This window comes from Felis catus, chromosome C1, assembly GCF_018350175.1.
Source record: "Felis catus isolate Fca126 chromosome C1, F.catus_Fca126_mat1.0, whole genome shotgun sequence".
NCBI classification, from domain to species: domain Eukaryota; kingdom Metazoa; phylum Chordata; class Mammalia; order Carnivora; family Felidae; genus Felis; species Felis catus.
In genome coordinates, this window is record NC_058375.1 from 92,674,464 (window position 1) to 92,698,295 (window position 23,832).

General features: G+C 35.2%; 1 protein-coding gene across 3 annotated transcripts in view; it reads left to right on the forward strand.

Annotated features, from left to right (window-relative positions):
• STXBP3 (syntaxin binding protein 3) overlaps positions 1-23,832 on the forward strand; it is a 54,382-nt gene that overhangs the window by 22,063 nt on the left and 8,487 nt on the right. For all 3 annotated transcript variants that reach the window (XM_006934955.5, XR_006582829.1, XR_006582828.1), the window contains exons 6-15: positions 512-612; positions 4,563-4,717; positions 9,229-9,319; positions 12,140-12,264; positions 14,741-14,836; positions 14,971-15,028; positions 19,719-19,784; positions 20,549-20,629; positions 23,245-23,383; positions 23,675-23,781. In XM_006934955.5, coding sequence (XP_006935017.1) covers positions 512-612; positions 4,563-4,717; positions 9,229-9,319; positions 12,140-12,264; positions 14,741-14,836; positions 14,971-15,028; positions 19,719-19,784; positions 20,549-20,629; positions 23,245-23,383; positions 23,675-23,781 — 1,019 coding nt within the window. The remainder of the gene's footprint in view (positions 1-511; positions 613-4,562; positions 4,718-9,228; positions 9,320-12,139; positions 12,265-14,740; positions 14,837-14,970; positions 15,029-19,718; positions 19,785-20,548; positions 20,630-23,244; positions 23,384-23,674; positions 23,782-23,832) is intronic.

A 23,832-nucleotide genomic window follows, 5' to 3' on the forward strand; every position in this document is an offset into this window, starting at 1 on the left:
AGATATAGACAGGTAAAGGGAGGGTGGAGAGAACAGGCTCTGGATTAGTCTCAGGATTTCCTGACATTAGAGAAGGTCTTGAGATACAAGGAAAAACTAACAATTTGTGTGGGATGGTTGCACTTAGTGCCACATTTAGAAAAGCAGTATAAATTCCTAAGAAATTCTGAAAGTCCTCTGAAAGTTTATTAAGCCATGAGTTTGGATCTGATTTTCCTTCCTAACAATTTTAGTTTGCTGTGTAAGCAGCTCTCTAAGGAAATAATCCTAAGTTATGGTGCCTATGAATGGGGAAAATGGAATTTCTGTTACAGCCCTGTTGGCTAGAATACATTTGCTCTGTAAAGTGAAGAAAAATATTTACATATTGTCTCTGTCCTCGTAGTAAATTGCTTTGTGAAAGTCACTAATTATATGTAAAAAATAAATATTCTTGCATGTTAAAATGATTTATTCCAAAGAATAAAAATTTAGATGGAGTTATATGCTTTGATTTTTCCCCCCCTCTCAGTTTGCCCTGATAGTCTCTTTAACAAAATTAAGACTTCTTGCTCCAAATCAATAAGAAGATGTAAAGAAATAAATATTTCCTTCATTCCACTTGAATCTCAGGTACTTTCTTGTTTTACTTTTAGTTTTAGTTCATAATGGATTTAAAATTTTGGTTTTATGAGCTTACTTATTGTTAATAAGGTATACCTTAAAGATGTTTTATATGTTATGTATTTGGTGAATTTTGAATGATCCACAAATAAACATTTCTCATGATGAAGGAAAGGAGAGGAGCATAAATTGGAACAGAACATTATGAAAGTGGAGCTTAAATTTCACAGCTGCCACTAAGTGCTGTGTATGTCAAGTTTTACAGAACTATTAGATTATGAAATGAAAAGATTTTGAACACGATGTTAGATGACTCAAAAGAAATAACCTTTAGCTTCTGCAACCATTTGTGATGTTAAAACAAATGTTCTTCAACAAATTTTTTCTATAACATTATATAGATTGCATTAATTTATAAAATGAAGGGTTTTAAAAATTCATTTTGACTTTGGAACAGTTATGATCCTTCAATTAATAATAATGATGGTGAAAGGAAACACCTATGTAGTATTCTCCATGTGCCAGACACTTTCCTAAATATTTTCCGTAAATATATTCATGTAATCCTCATGATAGTCCTATGAATGGATGGTAATTCTGTCTTCATTTTAAAGATGGGGAAATCAAAGAAGTTAAGTAACTTGCCCCAGATCACACAGCTAGTGCATTGCTCAACTTTGTTGTGCTCTGTTCTCTGTGTTTGGATTCTAGCATTTCATAGAATTCTAATAGTTTACGTTGTTTGGAACTATAAGGTCAATATTTTAAGAGAAATAAGGGTCCTAGAAGAGGAATTTTTCTTTTTCTTTTCTTTTTAAATGTATGTTTATTTTTGAGAGAGAGAGAGTGCAGGGGAGGGGCAGAGAGAGAGGGAGACAGAGGATCCTAAACGGGGTTCTCCCAGCCTCGACCTCACAAACCATGAGGTCATGACCTGAGCTGAAGTGGTCGCTTAACTGACTGAGCCACCCAGGCACCCCAAGAGATTTTTCTTTTAAGTTATTGCTATTTTGGGCAAAGAAAGATTATAATCCAAATTGTAAAATTTTAAGATATCTGTTTAACGTTACACTATTGCCAAAGGTTAACTTTAGGCCTGTTCCTTTTAATGTGATATGTAAGTTTAAAATATAGGGTGAAATGGGCTTTCTAAATGATGTGGGATATGAATAGTAGTGTGATAAATATTATAAACGGATCCAGAGCATCTGCTGTACAGATGGTAAATATAGTTTTAGCCTCAAAATTCATCAAAATTCTGCAGTTGCTCTATTTGAAGGAGAGATTTGTGTAGCTATCTGACCAATTTGGTGATGAGAATAACTTGTTTTTGTCTATATAGAGAAATCTCATGAGAATCTTCTTACTGTGTCTTTGCAAAATGTGATTATTTAAGGTCCTGTCTGGTTTGTTTTTCCCCTAAGAAGTTTTTGCTTTTATTTCCTTGATAAGCATCTGAGAGTTTACTAAGTAACTATAATTGTTACAGAGAAATTACAGTGAAAATGTTTTCAACTTTGTTTGCAAGTGAAGATATAAAGGAAATAGTAGACTACTAAGTGCTTTGAGCTAAGAGCAAAGGCCTATGTGAGCATTTATCAAGGTCTTGTGCAGTGGATACTGTCTGCCAGGTGCAAAGTCAGATAGGATAGTGCTCCAAAGAAGACAAGTTGGACGGACATTAAACACATTTAGAGGTTGCATGGAGAGGAAGGAGGTTGATTCACTCCTGAATTTATGAGTCCAAGAGATTAAAGAAACCTCTTGCTTTACTTCTTACAGGATTTAAGATAATTAGTGCTATCACATATACATTAAGGCAATTAGAGGGAAAGCATTTAAGAATGTAGGGATATTTGATTACAGTGGATCTTACAGAGTACAAAGAGTCTGGTGTAGTTAGTAGGGAGGTGTTTAGGTAGAAATAGAGCTAAGCCAGTTGTAGATTAGCAAAAAAAAGTAGATGAAAGTGGTGGGGGTGGGAGGAGTCTTTATTTAAGGAGCTGATTGTGGGTCATAAAGTTGAAGAAAATATTTGGTAATGGTCTGAAGGAACATGTATGGTGGTAATGGAAAGTGGAGAGGAAGAGGAGGAAGGAAATGGAAGAATGGAAGAAATGTGAGAGTAGAATGAAAATAAGCTCTAATATTCTCTTTGGTTCATTGGAGTATTAGCTTAGGTTAAATTGTTGTGATAACTCCCTAAATCTCAGTTCATTACTGTAGCCAAGTTTATTTCTCATATTTTTGTCCATTGTGGTTTGTCTGGGGCTTTGCTGTATATTCTCTTCATTCCGGAACTGAGGCTGAAGGACTAGCCCTTGTCTGGGACATAGCAGAAGGAAAAGAGAAATGTTGGAGACATACAATGGCTTTTAAAGCTTTTGTGGGGAGTAGCACGTGTCACTTCTACTCATGTTCGAATACCCATAGCCAAGGCTGACTTTAGTGAGTGGGAAGTATACTCTTATAGGGAGAGGCCCTTAGGGAGGGGCAGTAAGTATTTTTGAACAGATAATATTATCTACTGTAGTGTAATAGTGTACTAAGAGAAGTGCTTGTTGGTTGGCAGTTAATATAATAGCCAAGATTTTGAGCAATACAGACATAAGTGGATTAGCTATGGCTAAATCTGAATCCATGTGCGGCCTGCTGCTGTTGGTTATGTTCAGAGAAATGAATGTACAATGAAAGGAAACTTTTCATAAGCAGGTTTATTCATAATGCAATAGTTTAGCATGTAATGTTTATTACATACTTACTTTTACACTCAATACATCATCCTAGGCTAAGAGAGATTGTTATCATTGTTTAAAAAAAATAAAAATTGGTTTAATGAAGAACTAACTCCCAACCCTAGTAAAAGAGCTTCTTCTTTTGTATTCATTTTTTAAAAGTTTATTTATTTAGAGAGACTGCGTGAGTATGAGTGGGGGTGGGGCAGAGAGAGAGGGAGAGAGAGAATCCCAAGTAGCCTCTACACCATCAGCACAGAGCTGATACCACTATCAGTGCGATCATGACCTGAGCTGAAACCAAGAGGCGTTAAACCGACTGAGCCACCCAGGTGCCTCACTTTTGTACTCTTCAAATAACATAATAATAGTAAATTTCTAATGCAGTTCTTTTTTTAAATATTTATTTTTGAGGGAGAGAGAGCCACACATACACAAGCGGGGGAGGGGCAAAGAGAAGGGGAGAGAGACTCCCAAGCAGGCTCTATACCATCAGCACAGAGCCTGACACAGGGCTCAAACCCATGAATGGAGACATCATGACCTGACCTGAGATCAAAAGTCAGTTGCTTAACCGACTGCACCACCCAGGCGCCCCTCTAATCCAGTTCTTTGCACATAAGTAAATGTTTTTGTTAGTTGAAAAAATGTGTCTTTGAGGTTTCAGTGTGGTCTATGATTAGACCAATTACTATGTCTGGCACAATACTGTGTCTTTTTGGGAAACATATCTCTATTTTAAGGACATGAAGAATATAAACCAAAGAATTGAAGATACATATCAACTATGGAAAATTTCTAGGTTATTCTCTAACAGATTAAGATTTTTAATGTATGTCAAATATATAGACCAACTTTGGCTTTGTTGTATTTCTTTGTGTCAGGTATTAGATTTTTAGTTTAGTTTGACTACCTCAAATTCCTTCATCTCTTGCACAGGTAGTAAGAGACAAATAGTACAGTGTGAAACAAGAAATGAAGGAGAGAGGTAGACTAAGCAGGAAAGGAGAGTGGGAAAAGAAATAAAGGATGAAAGCAAGATGACTGAGAGAAAATGAGATTTGATTAAGGTAAAGACACAGTGGTCTCAGGAAACAGCATGGTTAAGCAAGTAATTTTTTTAATGTCCCAAATAATAGCCACATTTTTCTGTGTGTGTATGTTAAACCAAATCACCAATTGACACAGTATGACCTTATTTTTTTTTGGGGGGGCCTAACTTAGGTTTATACTCTTGATGTACCGGATGCATTCTATTACTGTTACAGTCCGGACCCTAGTAATGCAAATGGAAAAGATGCCGTTATGGAAGCAATGGCTGAGCAGATAGTTACAGTCTGTGCTACCCTGGATGAAAACCCCGGAGTAAGATATAAAAGGTAGAACACTCAATACTGTCTGTATATGTTATGCTTTCTATTTGATCTCCAATATAGAGGTAAGTAATATCTCTGTGCTAAAGTGTATTGGTTTGCAGGGTTTACTTTGCAAACTCCATGTAAAATTATGCTGTTCAAATAGCAGATTTAAAGTTTAAGGTTGAAATTTCCAAGCAACTAATAGCCCCCTGTTACTAAATTTCAGAGCTTAAATTTGGTATAATTTGCAAGCACTTTTTAAAACATGTTTATTTTGAGAGAGAGCACGTCATGGGGAGGAGGTAGAGAAAGAGGAGAGAGAGAATCCCAAGCAGGTTCCACACTGTCAGTGCAGAGCCCAATGTGGGGTTCAGACTCATGAACCCTGAGATCATGACCTGAGCTGAGATCAAGAGTTGGACACTTAACCGACTGAGCCACCCAGGTGCCCCTCAAATAAATAAATACATTAATTAATTAATTAATTAATTAGTTATTTTAAAAATTTACATCCAAATTAGTTAGCATATAGTACAACAATGATTTCAGGAGTAGATTCCTCACTGCCCCTTACCCATTTAACCCATCCCTCTGCCCACAACCCCTCCAATAACCCTCTGTTTGTTCTCCATTTGTATGAGTCTCTTCTGTTTTGTCCCCCTCCCTGTTTTTATATTATTTTTGTTTCCCTTCACTTACGTTCATCTGTTTTGTGTCTTAAAGTCCTCATATGAGTGAAGTCATATGATTTTTGTCTTTCTCTGACTAATTTCACTTAGCATAATACCCTCCAGTTTTATCCACATAGTTGCAAATGGCAAGGTTTCATTCTTTCTGATTGCTGAGTAATACTCCATTGTATATATATACCACATCTTCTTTATCCATTCATCCATCGATGGACATTTGTGGTCTTTCCGTACTTTGGCTATTGTTGATAGTGCTGCTATAAACATGGAGGTGCATGTGTCCCTTCGAAACAGCACACCTGTATTCCTTGGATAAACGCCTAGTAGTGCAATTGCTGGGTTGTAGGGCAGTTCCATTTTTAGTTTTTTGAGGAACCTCCATACTGTTTTCCAGAGTGGCTGCACCAGCTTGCATTCCCACCAACAATGCAAAAGAGATCCTTTCTCCGCATCCTTGCCAACATCTATTGTTGCCTGAGTTGTTAATGTTAGCCATTCTGACAGATGTAAGGTGGTATCTCATTGTGGTATTTTTTTTTTTTTAATTTTTAATGTTTATTTATTTTTGAGAGATAGAGATACAGAGTGTGAGCAGGGTAGGGACAGAGAGAGAGACATACACAGAATCTGAAGCAGGCTCCAGGCTCTGAGCTGTCAGCACAGAGCCCGACATGGGGCTCGAACTCAGGAGCGGTGAGATCATGACCTGAGCTGAAGTCAGACACCCAACCGACTGAGCCACCCAGACACCCCTCATTCTGGTTTTGATTTGTATTTCCCTGATGATGAGTGATGTTGAGCATTTTTTCATGTGTCGGTTGGACATCTGGATGTCTTCTTTGGAGAAGTGTCTATTCATGTCTTTTGCCCATTTCTTCACTGGATTATTTGTTTTTTGGGTGTTGAGTTTGATAAATTCTTTATAGATTTTGGATACTAACCCTTTATCTGATATGTCATTTGCAAATACCTTCTCCCATTCTGTTGGTTGCCTTTTAGTTTTGCTGATTGTTTCCTTTGCTGTGCAGAAGCTTTTTATTTTGATGAGGTCCCAGTAGTTCATTTTTGCTTTTGCTTCCCTTGCCTTTGGAGACGTGTTGAGTAAGAAGTTGCTGTGGCCAAGATCAAAGAGGTTTTTGCCTGTGTTCTCCTCTAGGATTTTGATGGCTTCCTGTCTTACATTTAGGTCTTTCATCCATTTTGAATTTATTTTTGTGTATGGTGTAAGAAAAGTAGTCCAGGTTCATTCTTCTGCATGTCACTGTCCAGTTTTCCCAGCACCACTTGCTGAAGAGACTGTCTTTATTCCATTGGATATTCTTTCCTGCTTGGTCAAAGATTAGGTGGCCATACGTTTGTGGGTACATTTCTGGGTTCTCTATTCTATTTCATTGATCTGAGTGTTATTTTTTAATGTTTATTTACTTTGAGAGAGAGCATGTGTGAATGAGCGGGGGAGGGGCAGAGAGAGAGGGAGAGAATTCCAAGCAGGCTCCCTGCTGTCAGAGCAGGGCTCAAACTCAAGAATAGTAAGATCATGACTTGCGCAGAAATCAAGAGTCAGATGTTCCACTCTGAGCCAGCCAGCTGCCCCCCAGTGGCCATTTTAAATAGATTTTCTGTTGTTTTTTTTAAAGAGCTAAAGTTTGACTTTAAATCCGTGTACCTTTATTTATTTGCTTCTTTTTAAAAATAAGATTTACTGTGAGGCACCTGGGTGGCTCAGTCGTTCAGCATCTGACTTTGGCTCAGGTCATGATCTAACAGTTCACAGGTTTGAGCCCTACATCAGGCTCTTATGCTGACAGCTCAGAGCCTGCAGCCTGCTTTGGATTCTGTGTCTCCCTATCACTCTCTACCCCTCTCCTGCTCGTGCTCTCTCTCAAAAAAAATTAACATTAAAAATATTTTTTTAATAAATAATAACAAAATAAAAATTTACTGTAAAATGCATAAATGATATATATATTGCTTGATAAATCATTCCAAAGTGAACATATCCCTCTAAACCTACCAAGGTCAAGAAATAGAACATAAACAGCATCTCAGAGGTTCTGCTCATGATCCTTCTTGATCACTACCCCCTTTTTTCTCCCCAAAGGTTACTACTATCCTGACTTTTAACATGTATTTTAGTTCTGCCTGGTGTTGAACTTGGTAAAAATGGAATCATATGAAATTTTTGTTTCTGCCTTCTTTGTTCAACATTATGTTTTGAGAGTCATCCATATTGTTTTATGTAATCTCTGCTAATTACTAGCTGTGTGACCCTTCTGCCCTCAGTTTCCTTATCTATGAAATGGGAATGATAGTACCCACCTTATTAAGTTGTTGTTAGGATTCTGTAAAGCATTCGGGATAGTACATGACACTAGTAAAATAGTAGTAGTAAATATACTATGGTATTACTAGTAAGTATTATCACTCATTTCTTTTTTAAAAGTTTCTTTAATTTAAACATTTGCATGTGTCATGTTTGTTGGCTGAGCTGTTTAATTTCAAATTCATGTACTTTATATTTAAGTTACATTAAAATCCTACTTGTAGTTTCTCAAAGCATTCCTTTATGTCTTACGGACTGTTAAAGTGTAATTCTGACATAAAATTATTTCCTTTTGAAAATACTCTAAAGCTAAACATGTAATAAATTTTTCTTTATAGTTGCTATTTTATTTTTAAGGTATAAAACCTAAAGAGTCTTTCACTCTTGGAAGCCGTCACAATGAGATTTTTGAGATTGGTTTGCTAATTGAGGAGCCTTTCACAGAAGTTTTCCCTGTAGATTCAGAAGTTATGCTAATGCCACTGGTCATGAAGTTGTAATTTAAACTATGATTTTATCATTTTAGAAGACTGATATACAAGACTTTATGCAAAAGATTATACTGGAAAGCTAATTAGATGTTAGCACATTGGGAAATCTCACACTGCTAGTAGGAAGGATAATTGGTCAACTCATTTGGAGAGTAACATGCTAGTATCTAGAAAAGTAAAAATGTTCTTCATGATTCAGCAATTATACTTTTAGATGTAGAAAAACATACATGGAGATATATTTACAAAGATATTTGTTTCACTTTTGTTTGAAATAGTATAAAATTGAGAATGATTTAAATGTCCATCTTTAAGGGGAGGCTGGGTGGGTATCTGACTTCAGTTTAGGTCATGATTTCACAGCCCATGAGTTTGAGCCCTGCGTTGAGCTCTGTGCTGACAGCTCAGAGCCTGGGCCCAGCTTCAGATTCTGTGTCTCCCTCTCTCTCTGCCCCTCCCCCCACGCATGCTCTGTCTCTGAAAAATGAATAAACCTTAAAAAAATTTTTTTTTTAAAGTCCATCTTTAAGGGGATGAATACATAGAATCCAGTATAATTATATGATGGAAAATTGTGTAAAACTAAAGTAAGTAAATTTGATATGTGTATGTCAACATAGATATCAAACATATATAACATATACTGTTAAACATATATAAAATAGTAAACATATATAACAGCATTGACAGGAAGAATACACACCAAATTCATGACAGTGGTTGCTATTGGAAGTGGATAGAGGTAGAGGAGAAGATTAGGAATTGGGAAGGAAATAAAGGGACCTGCAGTTTTATTTATAATATTTTCTTTAAGAAAATTTGAAGCATATATGATAAGGTTTACATTTGTAAAATCCAGACAAATTGGTATAATATTATATTTGATGTATTATTTGAACTTTTCTGTGTTTATAAAGTCTTTTAAATTAATAAGTTATTGCATGGTTTAATTTTAGAATTCAGCTTTATGTTACTATAACATGTGTTTTGAAAGAAGGATAATTGTTTAAATGTTTTTTCCACTTATAGTAAACCTCTAGATAATGCCAGTAAGCTTGCCCAGCTTGTTGAAAAAAAACTTGAAAACTACTACAAGATTGATGAAAAGAGCCTAATAAAGGTAATGTGTAAAAGGCAAATAGTGATTATGAACAAAGTCTGTCTTATCTCTTCATAAACCAAAAAAATTGTTCATTTCCAGCGTTGATTTGGGAATTATTGATATAGATCCCCAGTATTGATTTAAGAATAATTAATATAGGTGGTAGAGGGAACCTTAATAATGTTGTGGTTTAGTGGGGAAGATAAGAGTTTTGAAGTAAGGACTGTGTCCAACTCCTGGTTCTGCCATTTTTAATTCATAGATATGTTAGTTTGGACAAATAATGTAACTTCTCTGTGCTTAAGTTTTTTAAACTGTAAAATGGGGATAATAAGGATACCTATTTTATAAAGTAGAGGGTTAAATGAGTTATTACTTTTAAAGTTCTTACAATGATGCCTGCTGAGTAAACATTTAATAGTTATTCTTATCTTACTGCTAGCTCTGTGACTTTATACAAATTATTTACTCTGAGTTGTATTTTCATCTATAAAATGGATGCGATAAACATATAGCTTGCTTGGTTGGCATGAAGATAGGTAAGTTAACATGTTCAGCACATATAGGAGTTTAATAAATGGCAGCTGTTATTATCCTATGAAGACAGTATAAAGTAATCAGAGACTGAGGTTGAGTCCTGGAGAATAGCAGCATTTAGGCTTGCGTTGGAAAATGAAGAGTCTGAGGAAACTGAAGGAGGTGGGGCCAGGGGGCTTGGAAGCCATATTAAATGAGCAGAAGAAACTGTTGACAGTTTAGAAGAGGAGATGGGCAAGGGAAACTACTGATACAGTGTTCTTTAATAAGTGAAATGAAAAAAATAATACATAGAATGTAGTGGGAACATAGGCAGTGGATTAATCTTCTAACTGGAGTCTTGGAAGGCATCCCAGAGGAGGAGGCTCTTGAACTTAAAGAATGAGTACAACATGATGGAAGAAGGGGTTTGTTGCTTGGATAACAGGATTCTTTGGCAGAGGCATAGTGAAACAGGGAAATTCACAAATACTTGCACTGGATTAGGAGGGTATAAGCTTAGATATAATGTTAGTTTACAACTTTTAAGAGTTGCTAGAGGTCTGGTGAAAGCTGTTCTGGTGTAGTGATGAAGACAGTGGCTCAGTGTGTAGCATAGTAATAGTCAATGTATGTTGAATGCAGGAAGAGATACATGATGGGTATGTTAGTAAATATCCTTTTGTCAGTATGTTAGTAAATATCCTTTTTTCCTTTATGATTTCAATGAAAAAAAAAAACAAAAAACGGCAAGATCCACACAAAAAAACAAACTTGTGCTTTCCATTTTTCTGCCTGGGAAATTATACATCCTTCAAATGCTTGGTATTTTTCCTTCATTTGAGAGCATGATGAAGTGTCACATTCTTTTTGAAGCATTTCGTGACTCTTCAGGTCAAATGATACTTCCTCCCACCTATTGTCATAACCCCAAGCCCTGATATAACACTTATATTGCACCATATTTTTCATATTTGGATTTTTGAGGACCTATAACTTAAATGTATTGAAGGCTTACTAAATCCTAGGCACTAAGTGTTTTATGGTGTTACTACATTAAATCTTTCTTTTTTTTTTAAGTTTATTTTCGAGAGAGAGAGAGAGGCGGGGTGGGGGGGGGAGGGGGGAAGGGGAGGGACAGAGGATCCAAAGTGGGCTCTGTGCTGATAGCAGAGAGCCTCATGCGGAACTCAAATGCACGACCCGTGAGATCATGACCTGAGCCCAAGTCAGACCCTTAACCAACTGAGCCACCCAGGTGCCCCTACATTAAGTCTTTACAATAATCTTGTACAGCAGAGGTTCTGGTTATATTTTGTTTTACAAATGAGAATACTGAGATAATTTAAGTTAAGCAATTTGTCCAAAGTCATTTAGCAAGAAAGTGGTCAAGACTGGGCTGATACCTGGATCTATGTGATTCCAGAGCCTGTATTCTTAACCACTGTATCATACTGTCTCAAGGTTTAAATGAGTAAATGTTAAATAAAACAATTTTTAAAGGTCTTTCTCATGTAATTTACTTATATCTGATATATGTAAATAAATAGGAAATATTTATCTAATGAGTTGTAGTTATTTCTTACTGCTTTAAATAATAATCCAAATAATTTATTATTTTCTAAAATGAAGCATATGAAAGATACTAGTATTAACAATACTTTTCCTAGCACTGTTATTCACTGTTTAATAATTACTGCTGTTTGTGAATTAATGATAACAAGGCTTTCATTTTGATTTGCCATCTTAGCTGGTATCAGTATAATCCTTTTAAATAGCATAATGGTTAAGAGCATAGGCATGGAATGAAACTGACATGGGTTTGAATCTCCATTCTGCTACTTACTAGCTATGTCATTTAGTCAGGTTGCTGACTTTTAAGCTGTAATGCCTTCATCATATGGAGATATAATACCTGCCTCATAGGGTTGCTATAAGAATTGAGTAATATATTTTTTTGCTTAGCACATGTGTAATACAAAGAGCCTAAGTAGTGACTGCTGTTCATAATTTATATCAGTTTTAATGTTTATGGAACTAAATTCCTAAGAAAATGGGTTTAGTGCAAGGCAGATGTTACTTTTTTAAAACAAATTTTCACAATATTGTAATATCAAGTTTGGCTCCTTAATTATAAGTTTTCAGTTTTGTAGTCTTGGTTTTTCCCCTATTGTGCCACTCCAATTTTTCTGTTTTAATAGAACTTCACATTCTTAAGAATGAGACAGAAGTTAGGAAAAGTCTGCTTTTGTTTTCTGAGATATTAACAAGGTGTTCACACAAATTGAAGTTTCTGAAGATAATTTTATCTTGTTATTCCAGGGTAAAACTCATTCCCAGCTCATAATAATTGATCGTGGCTTTGATCCTGTGTCCACTGTCCTGCATGAACTGACCTTTCAGGCAATGGCATATGATCTACTGCCAATTGAGAATGATACATACAAGCAAGTATATTTTGAAGGGCATATAAAGGGCATATACAAAGAGCATATAGGATATGAGCATTTAATGATTTGTGTAGGCACCAGAAATCTAATGCCCCTGTAACTTTGTTATTCAGAAACTTTATTATTCTCTTACCCTTATAATCATAGTGTATTAAAAAATACCTTGACCTTGTAAGTTAATGGGTAATTTGACTGCTTTGAAGCTTCTTTGATGTAGTTGCTTCCTTAACTATATCTACAACAAAGCTACATTTAAACCGGTGGAATTTGGGCTTCTTGCTTATGTTAAGAGTAAATACCTGGCCCACTATTATATTTATTGAAGTGGAAACCATATTCAAACTTATTAGGCTGTAATTATTCTGAATCACCCACCCAAAGGTATCTGTGTGTATGTCTTGTCAACATAGTATCTTTAAGAAGATTAGAATACTGGAAAACTGAATAGGATAGCTATTGAGAATAGACATAGTCTTAACTAATTTAGTACCTATTGACTTAACTCTGATATAAGCATATTTACTTTAAAAGTGAGGCCAAATAGCTAAATGAAAAGTGAAATAATTTTTCTATTAGGGAACCATTTTACTGTATTTTTGTGAGTCATTATGAGTGTATATATATATGTACAGGCATATGTATATTACATGTTATTTGATATCATAATCTCTAAGTCCAAATTGGCGTTTTTCAGCTAAGATTTACTGCTTGAGCATAGTAGTAAAAATGAAAATTAGTTTTCTGAAATTTTGTGTAAATTACTTCAGTAATTTTAATAAATTAAAAAGATCTTTTTTCTGTTGTATATATTTATGTATTTTCTATTGTATGCTTATTTGCATTCTGGTCAAATCCTGGCTTCTGAATTTCCTTCCTGTAATTTATATTACATCTGGTGACATAGAGAAATCAATATAGCTTATTTTTCTAACATAAAAGTAGTTTCAAACAGTTTATTGAGAATTTTCAGGAGAGAATAATACTGTTTACCTCTGTTGTCCTTTAGGTCTGTAAGCCTGCACTGCTCCAGAGATTAGAAAGGAATAAACTAATAGACACTGAAGGACTTGGCTGCAGACAGTTCAGGCAGTTCTAACCTAGTATTTAAAATATTTATCCCCTTTAAATTTGCTGGCAAGGAAAGAAAGTTTTAATTTTTTTAAGAGTAAGGGAGAGACCTATTAAACAAACAAACAAACAAAAAAACACCAGCAATACTCCCTTTTATGAATCAAAAAAGTCCAGGGATAAAATGAGATGAAAGTTTGAACTCCCTATGGTTTGTGCTCCATTACAATTGTTAATGGAGACAGTACAAAGCAGGAAATTCAAAGTATCCATGCTCTGTTTTTTATATTGGTAATTTCTTTAAATGTACTTTTAAAATGGAGTTGTCATCATCTTTTAGTATTGTCAGGCTTGCTGTCTTAATCTTTGTTTATAAATCAAAGGTTAAAAGAATTATGTAAGTACAAAGTTACATTTTAAATGGCAGATAGGCTGCTGTGTCCTTAATGTATCTTCTGATTAAGCTCTTATTCTACCTTTGGGTATTTGCAATTAAGACTGCATAGGTAAATGGTTTTATACGTGGGGCCTGTAATTTTTGGAGCTATGGAAGTGGGATTATATTCATATAGTAGAAATCTGTATTTACTGTCTGCAGTTTAGAGCTGGGAAAGTTCAAAGCTGTACTTCCTAATCTTGGCTCAGGAAATTGACAGTTCCAAGGATGATTGAATCTCCTTAGCACTATAGATGGAAGGAGGCTATCTGCATTAAAAAAGAAGGGAGATGTTACATTTGGGGAGGCAGTCAAGAAGCCCATTTTGAGTAGTTTCATGAACCTCTTGAATTTCTACTCACCTCGGTAGGACTTACTAAGGCAATCAGAATTTTTTATGACTGCGTTAGTTTTTCTCTCATATCCTTTCTCATTCTTCATTGGAGATGTGGTTATAGGATTAGGGAAGAATGTAGAAACAGATGACACGTGTTTATGATTTTATATACTTGGATACATGTTTGTGAAAATGTGAACTGAAACACCTTAGGGGTGACATTTAATAGGTGTTTAATAGTTGTGCTGATGGTTATCAGCACATCAAAATAGTATTTTAAGCAATTAGAACACATTGTTAATATAAATTCAGTCTTGTTCTTAGAGTTGATTGTAGAATGTTTAATATTTCATAAAGTACCATTTTGCTGAGCTAAAACTCTTTAATATAGCTGAATTTAACATTTGAAAGCAAAAATGTCTTGGTAGACATACAACTTTGATTTTGAATGTAAGGATACCAATATGCCTTACTTTTGAGTAGATATTCATTATCCTCCTAAAATTAATGGATTGAATATATATATGTATTGTTCAGTTTCTTGAGCTATGTCTTAAAATTGTTTGTAAAGATGTTTCTTCCACTTTAGGTGGGAGATAATCCAAAAGTTTTATATTTCTGTCTGCTTGTAGATACAAAACAGATGGGAAAGAAAAGGAGGCCGTCCTTGAAGAAGATGATGACCTCTGGGTCAGAATTCGACATCGGCATATTGCAGTTGTATTAGAGTATGTGAACCTATTTTAATTATTATTCCATATTTTTTAGGCACTAAGTACCTGAAAGTACATATTGTAATGTTAATATATTTCTGTAAAGAGTTAGACCTTAGAAATCTAAATAATTTTCTCAAATTTGACAGGGAAATTCCCAAACTAATGAAGGAAATTTCATCAACAAAGAAAGCAACAGAAGGAAAGGTAAGAATTTTATTTAACATTCAAACTAATGATGGTGAATTTTAAAGTTTGTTTAAAATGTGTATTTTAACTATTTAATTTTCCACTTCGGGAAATTTCTAACACACACTAAAGTAGAAGAAATGAACTCCCATGTACCCATTACCTAGTTTCAACAGTTGGCAACATTTCATCTGTCTTGTTTCATTTGAGTTTACTTTTAAAAGGCCATTTGGGGTGCCTGGGTGGCTCAGTTGAGTGTTCTACTTCAGCTCATGTCATGATCTACTGGTTTGTGGGTTCAAGCCCCTCATCGGGCTCTGTGCTGAATAGCTCAGAGCCTGGAGCCTGCTTCGGATTCTGTTTCTCCCTCTCTCTCTGCCCCTCCTGTGCTCACACACACACACACACACACACACACACTCTCTCTCTCTCTCTCTCTCTCTCTCTCTCTCTGTCTCAAAAATAAATAAAAAATATTTAAAAAAATTAAAAAGCCATTTAGTCAATTTCATCAATGCATTCTTGTTGGATTTTTTAATAATGAGGTGTGATTTACCCAAGTGCACAAATCTTAAGTGTATACTGAGTAACTTTTTACATATATATATATGTATACACACACACACACACACATAAATATATATATGGAACCACCACCTAAATCAAAATAGAGAACATTCCATCATTCCAAAAGAGTACACAATAATATCATCTGTGAATAAAGAAAATTTAGCCTGACCCTTTTCGATTTTATACATTTAAAATAGTTTTTTTAAGTTTGTTTATTTGTTTTGAGAGAGAGAGTGCACATACATGCCCAAGTGGGGAAGGGTCAGGGAGAGAGAGAATCCTAACCAGGCTCCCTACAGTCAGCACAGAGCCTGATGCGGGGCTCAAATCCACAAAACTGTGAGATCATGACCTGAGCCAAAACCAAGAGCCAGACATTTAACCAGCTGAGCCATCCAGGTACCCCGACAATTTTGTCTTTAATTGAAATGTTTAGTCCATAAATATTTCATATAATTATTGATATAGTTGAGTTTATGTCTACCATCTTGTTTCTATTTGTTTTGTCCTTTTGTCTTTTTCTTTTCTGTCACCTTTATGTATTGTATTTTTTTTTAATGATTCCATTTTATCTCCAATATAAATTTGTTTTATCTTTTAGTATCCTTTTTATAGTCATTATGCTAGGTATTACTAAATGTATTATCACAGTCTACCTTAAAGTATACTTTTGCCATGTCCTGAAGAATTCAAGAGCCTTGTAAAAGTTTAACTACATTTTCCTCCTTCCTCTTTTGTGCCATTATCGTCGTGTATTTTACTTTAACGTGTTTATAAACTTAAGTTGTTATTATTTAAATTCTCATATTGCCCTCATATTTATGAGATGTATTGTTACTTATTCCTTATAACTCTTCAGTTTTTCCAAGGGCCAGATGAATTCTCTCAATTTTTGTTTTATCTGAGGTTATCTTTGTTTTGTAAGCTTTTCAGCTACACTTTTGCTGCATTTAAAATGAAAGGTTAGCAGTTTTCCTTTCAGCAATGTGAAGATTGTAAAACATCACCTTCTGGCCACCATATTTTATATTAAAGAAAGCAGCTGTCATGTTATCTTCCTGAGGATAAAGTGGCTTTTTAAATTTTTTTTTTTCTTTTCAACGTTTTTTTTAATTTATTTTTGGGACAGAGAGAGACAGAGCATGAACGGGGGAGGGGCAGAGAGAGAGGGAGACACAGAATCGGAAACAGGCTCCAGGCTCTGAGCCATCAGCCCAGAGCCTGACGCGGGGCTCGAACTCACGGACTGCGAGATCGTGACCTGGCTGAAGTCGGACACTTAACCGACTGCGCCACCCAGGCGCCCCTAAAGTGGCTTTTTAAAGATTTTCCCTTTATGTTTGATTTTTAACAACTTAGCCATCATATTTCTTACTATAATGTGTATAATGTATATAATATATATATATATATATATATATATATATATATATATATATATATAAAATATGTATCTTCCTTGGGTTTGTTGGGCTTCTTAAATCACTGATTAATAACTTTCATCATATTTGTAAAAATTCTTGGTCATTATTTCCTCATGTTTGTCCTAATCTTTCTCCTTTCCTTCTAGGACTCCATTCACTTGTGTTTTAGAGATTTTTTTTTTTTTTTAACCATATTCCACATCTTCTACATTCTGTTCTTTTCCCCCCATATTTCCCTCTCTACTTTAATTGAATATTTTCTGTTAACCTTTGAGTCTCCTATTTCTGTCTCTTTTGTGTCCAGTATGCTGTTAAACCCATTCTATGTATTATTTTTAAGTTGATTTGTAAAGTTTTCTCTCTATAGTATAAAATTCTATTCGTTTTGACAAATTCATACGATCATATAACTACAGTCAAGTTATAGAATAGTTCCACCACCTCCCCCAAATTCCCTTGTGCCTCTTTGTAGACAACCTCTGTATACAACTCTGATCTCCTGGCAACCACTAATCTGTTTTCTGTCTCTGTAGATTTGCCTTTTCTAGAATGTCAGCTAAATGGAATAATACAGTATGACTTTTCTCATTTATGATAATGCACTTGACATTCATGTTGGCTGTAACAGTGGTTTTACCCTTTAATGCTTAGAAGTACTCCACTGTGTTTATCTATTCCCATCTTGCTGAACATTGAAATTTTTTTCAAGTTGTTGGCAATTATGAATAAAGCCACTATAAAACATTCAGGTTTTGTGTAAAAAGATGTTTTCATTCTCTTGGGTAGACAATTAAGGGTGAGATTGCTGGGCCATACAGTAAATATATGTTTAACTTTGTAAGAAAATTCCAAAATACTGTGGCTGTACTATTTTATAGTCCCTCCAGCATTGTAAAGGAATCACTATGTTTTTGATTTCTAATATTGCATTTAGTTCCAAGACATCCATTGAATTTTTTAAATAAATTCTCATTTTCTATTGAAGTACTGTATCTTTTTATCCATTTAGTCCATTTTTCCTCTGTTTTCTTTAACATAAATATGCTATTTTTGAATTCCTTGTCTGCTAACTCCAACATCTGGATTGTCCTGGGTCTACCTTTTTTTTTTTTTTTTTTTTTAATACCAGTATAGTTAACGTACAGTGTTATATTAGTTTCAGGTATACAATATAGTGATTCAGCAATTCCATATATGATTCAGTGTTCATCATGATAAGTGTACTCTTAATCCCCTTCACCTGTTTCACCCATGCCTCTACCCATGTTCTCTCTGGTAACCATCAGTTTGTTCTCTGCAGTTAAGAGTCTGGTTTTTTTGGTTTGTCTCTTCTTTTCTTTGTTCTTTTGTTTTTTAGATTCCACATGAGTGAAATCATATGATATTTGTCTTTCTCTGACTTATTTCACTAGCATTATACCCTCTAGATCCATCCATGTTGTTGCAAACGGCAAGATGTCATTCTTTGTTTACATCTGGTAGTATCCCATTGTGTATATATACCGCATCTTCTTTGTCTTGAGTCTACTTTTACTATTTTATCACTTCAATATTGATCACTTTTTTTGTCTTATATGTCCAGTAATATTTTCGTGTATGTTAGACATCACAGATTACATTGCAGAAGCTCTAGATGATGTTCTCCCTGCAAAGAGTATTGAGTTCTGTTCTGGCAGGGATTTAATTTGCTGATGAATAATCTTAATTTTGTTGCCACTTCATGTCAGGCACTGTTATGGTTAGCATATTTCCTTTGGTTCAGAGACATAGTCCTAGACTAGAACTTAATCTCTGGGGATATTCCCTTAACACTGTCTTCTTCCGATCAGAGAATGCCAGTATTTTCTTAGCACTAAGACCCCTCTGAAATCTCTGTTCAGCATTTGGGCACCCAGCCGTTGTTCTCTGGTAGGCCTTTTTTTTTTTTTTTTTTTTTTGAAGTTTTTTTTTCCACGTTTTATTTATTTTTGAAAGACAGAGACAGAGCGCAAGCAGCAGAGGGGCAGAGAGAGGGAGAGACACAGAATCTGAAGCAGGCTCCAGGCTCTGAGCTGTCAGCACAGAGTCTCACGTGGGGCTCAAACCCACGAACCGTGAGATCATGACCTGAGCCAAAGTTGGATGCTTTTAGCCAACTGAGCCACCCAGGTGCCCCTCTGTGTTAGACCTTTAAAAGTTTTGCCCTTTACATGTGCAGGTTGGTGTTTGGCCAGGGATCCAAAGACAACCCTTCTTTGAGTTATATCTTTGAGTTATGTTGTGACTGGCTCTTTCCTAGCACCCTGCCCCCCCAAACCCTATCTCACCAGCCCCAAACTCTGACCTCTTTTTCCTCTGCCTGGAGAGACTAGTGCTTTTTAGTTGAATTCTATTTCCTTTCACCATGTTTTCTAAAGTGCTCAAGGGAAAAGCTAGGGTAAGTGCAGGGATCGCCTTCAGTGCTTTCTTCTGCTTACATATCTTAGCTGTGAGCAGTTTTTCTTAGCCATTGCCTGAGAGTTGTCTTACTTACTTTGTCCAATTCTATTTTTGTTTATGGAGGTAGAATAATTTTGAAATTAGCTACTTTATTGTGACTGAAACTGGAAGCCTCTTGAATTTTTTTAATTTGCCAAATACTTAGAAAATTAACAATAAAACTACAAGATTTAAAAATTTTTATATAAAATACCGGAATTATAAGTTTGCTTTAAAAATGTTTGATTTTTTTCTAGACATCACTTAGTGCTCTTGCGCAACTGATGAAAAAGATGCCCCATTTCCGTAAACAGATTACTAAGGTAAGCAGTATTGTACATGAGATACTTTATCATTTTTAGTTTATTAGTTGTCCAGTTCTATAGTCAGGTTTAGTAGTGGGTGTTATGGGATAGTTGGTGTTAGTTAACCTCTAAAATTTTAGTCTAGGTCTGGGAAATTTTCCAAATACTTAAGCTTCTCAGTAGTATTCTCTGTATATAATGTAGATTCATCCAAATCCAGCTTAAACTTTTTATACCTTTGTCTTGAACAGCCAGACAGAGAATTTTGTATTTATCAACTTAATAAGAAAATTTAATATTGGATTGACCATTGGTTGTTACTCTACTTGGTTCCTTAATAGTTATGTGTTAGTAGTTAAGAGCAGTTAAGCCACGTTGGTAGGTAAACTTTTGTTGTTGTTGGTAGTGGTGTATCATTCTTTCTTATGAGTCATTATCAGAATAATTTTAACTCATTTTTTATCATATGGTACCCTAATCAAGAACCAATAATATAAATTCAAACTTTAAGGACTTAGCTGTTTTTCTTTCTCTGCTTCTTTTTCATTACTCTTAAACCCAACACATACTCAACCCTTCTGTTTTTTGCTGTCTGTTGATTGTCTCCTGTGGACCATGTTAATTGTCACTTTTTTCTTTTTCTTGAGCTATTTTCCTTGCTTTACACGGTACCTACTTTCTGCCTAAGCCCATAATTTCCTTCAGGCCCATCTTACAAGTTTAGTATTATCAGTTGCTTAAAAAGAAATTAAAATGATTTAAATGATTGATTTGTTTTTCAGCAAGTTGTCCATCTTAACTTAGCAGAAGATTGCATGAATAAATTCAAGCCTAATATAGAAAAGCTCTGCAAAAGTGAACAGGTATGTGCAGAGTGAGAAATACATATGTCCTAATACATTTCCAGAATGAACTTTGTAAGGTGTGCTAAACCACAAAATCTCTCTTAGAAGGGGATTCAACTAGGCAGTATTTAAATATATCACTATTCACCAACCTTATCATGTAGCTATAAGTATCATAGTAAGCAGTTCCTCCTAATCTGTGATTATGCGTTTTTGGTTAAATGGAACAATTTAAGTATTTAGAACATTGTTTCAGAGTAGCACTGTTGGCAGGCCTTTCTCAGTAGGTACAACATTTAATGCAGCATCCTGCAGAGTACTGCATTGGCACATTTAACTTGTTTTAGAGGCCCCTCTTTAATGCCAAACTATTTAGTGCAAAGAGAAATAGAATGCAAACCATATGTGATTTTAATTTTTTTAATGTTTATTTGAGAGAGAGAGAGAGAGAGAGGCAGTGAGACAGGGAGAGAGGGAATCCCAAGCAGACTCTGCATCATCAGCACAGTGCCTGATGTAGGGCTCAAACCCACAAACCGTGAGATCATGACCTGAGCCAAAACCAAGAGTCAGGTGCTTAACCAACTGAGCCATCCAGATACCCCATGTAATTTTAAATATTATAGTACAGCTGACTCTTGAACAAGGATCAGGGGCGCTGACCGCCCACACAGTAAAAAAATCCATGTATAACTTTTGATTCCCCCAAAACTTAACTCACTAATAACATCTGTTGGCCAGAAGTCTTACTGATAACATAAGCAGTTGATAAATACATATTTTATATGTTATACATATTATATACTGTATTTTTATGATATTGTAAGCTAGAGAAAATGAAATGTTTCTAAGAAAATCATAAGAGAAAATACATTTAAAGTACTGTGCTGGGGTGCTTGGGCGGCTCAGTTGAGTGTCCAACTCTTGATTTCGGCTCAGGTTGTGGTCTGTCTACCCCTCCCCCACTCATGTGCCTGTACATTCACACATACATTCTCCCTCTAAATTGATTAATTAATTAATTAAAATGAAATAAAACAAAAGTGCTGTGCTAAACTGGTGCAGCCACTCTGGAAAACAGTATGGAGGTTCCTCAAAAAGTTAAAAATAGGACTACCCCATGATCTAGCAATTGCACTACTAGGTATTTACCCACAGTATACAAAAATACTGATTCGAAGGGCCAAATGCACCCCAGTATTTATAGCATGTTCAACAATAGCCAAATTATGGAAAGAGCCCAAGTGTCCATCGACTGAGGAATGGATAAAGAAGTGGTGTGTGTGTGTGTGTGTGTGTGTGTGTGTGTGTATACGCGCACACACAGGAATATTACCCAGCCATAAAAAAAAAGAATGAAATCTTGCCATTTGCAACAATGTGGATGGAGCGAGGGACTATTAAGCTAAACAAAATAAGTCCAAGAAAGACAAATACCATATGATTTCATTCATATGTGGAATTTAAGAAACAAAGCAAATGAACATTGATGGGGAAGGGAAATAGAGGCAAACCAAGAAACTTAGAGAACAAACTGATAGTTAACTGGAGGGGAGGGGAGGGGAGTGGGTGGATGGGCTAGATGGGTCATGGATATTAAGGAGGGCACTTGTTATGATGAACACTGGGTATTGTATTTAAGTGATGATGAATCACGTAATTCTACACCTGAAACTAATACTACACTGTATGTTAAATAACTGGAATTTAAATAAAAACTAAAAAAAAATAAAAATAAAGTCCTGTGCTATATTTATTGAAAAAATCCAGGGTGCCTGAGTGGCTCAGTCAGTTAAGCATCTAATTCTTGATTTTGGCTCAGGTCATGATCTTAGGGTTTGTGGGTTCAAGCCCTGTGTCAGGCTCTGTGCTTTGTCAGCACAGAACCTGCTTGGAATTCTCTCTCTCCCTCCCTCTCTGTTCTTTCCCCACTCATGCTTGCTCACTCTCTCTGTCTCTCTCTCTAAATATAAATAAACTTAAAAAAAAAAAAGGAAAAGGAAAAATCCATGTATAAGTGGACCCACACACTTCAAACCTGTGTTGTTCAAGGGTCAGCTGTAATCATGTTAAAACGTAAAAAGAAACACGTATAGTTAATTTTAGTAATATACTTGACCTAACATAATAAATTCAAAATGTTATTTCAACATGTAATCAATATAAAATTATTAGTGAAATATTTTACATTCCTTTTTAAAAACTGAGTCTTCAGAATCTGGTGTTTTCACTTGTAAGCACATCTTAATTTAGTCTAGCCACATTTCAAATGCTCATTGACCACATGTGGCTCAAGGCTACCATATTAGCATAGGTTTAGATTAATGATTTTCTTTGAATTATTTTTTGACTTTTTATATTTTAGACAGTCAATAGTTTACAAGTGATGCCTACTTTTTTGTGAAGTATCATCAGTGTTACATTAAAATTTGGCATAATTTAAGGTATTTTTTAAAAGATTTTATTTTTAAGTAATCTTCACATCCAACATGGGACTTGAACTTACAACCTCGAGATCAAGTGTCTCACACTCTACTGACTGAGCCAGCCAGGCACCCTTGGGTTTAAGATGTTTTTAATTAAAAAAATGAATTTGGATTATAGGCCGCTGACTATATTTAATTTTCATTAAGGACCTGGCACTTGGAACTGATGCAGAAGGACAGAAAGTGAAAGATTCTATGCGAGTACTTCTTCCAGTTCTACTCAACAAAAATCATGATAATTACGATAAAATAAGAGCGATTCTACTTTACATCTTCAGTATTAATGGTAATTGAGACTTTATTTCACGAATATATTGAAATACTCAGCTCTAAAATCACTTTATAATTAAGTACTTCACTATTCATCATAAGAAAGTCTTAGAAAATTCAAAGATAGTAGCTGAAGTTGGTTAAGATAAACATAAAGAAAAATAGGAAATTGGGAGAACACCAAAGGGGGTATGTAATTAAACATTTGTTTTTTATTTAAAAAGCTTTATTAATGGGTACTACCTGAAACCTAGAGATGATTGTGGTAGCAATTATGTGACTGTTCACTCATATATTTTTATCTAAGGAACTACAGAAGAAAATTTGGACAGGTTGATCCAGAACGTAAAGATAGAAAATGAGAGTGACATGATCCGTAACTGGAGTTACCTTGGTGTTCCCATTGTCCCCCCAGTAAGAAATCTTACATTTGGTATATATTCATATACGTGCATGTGTGTGTTT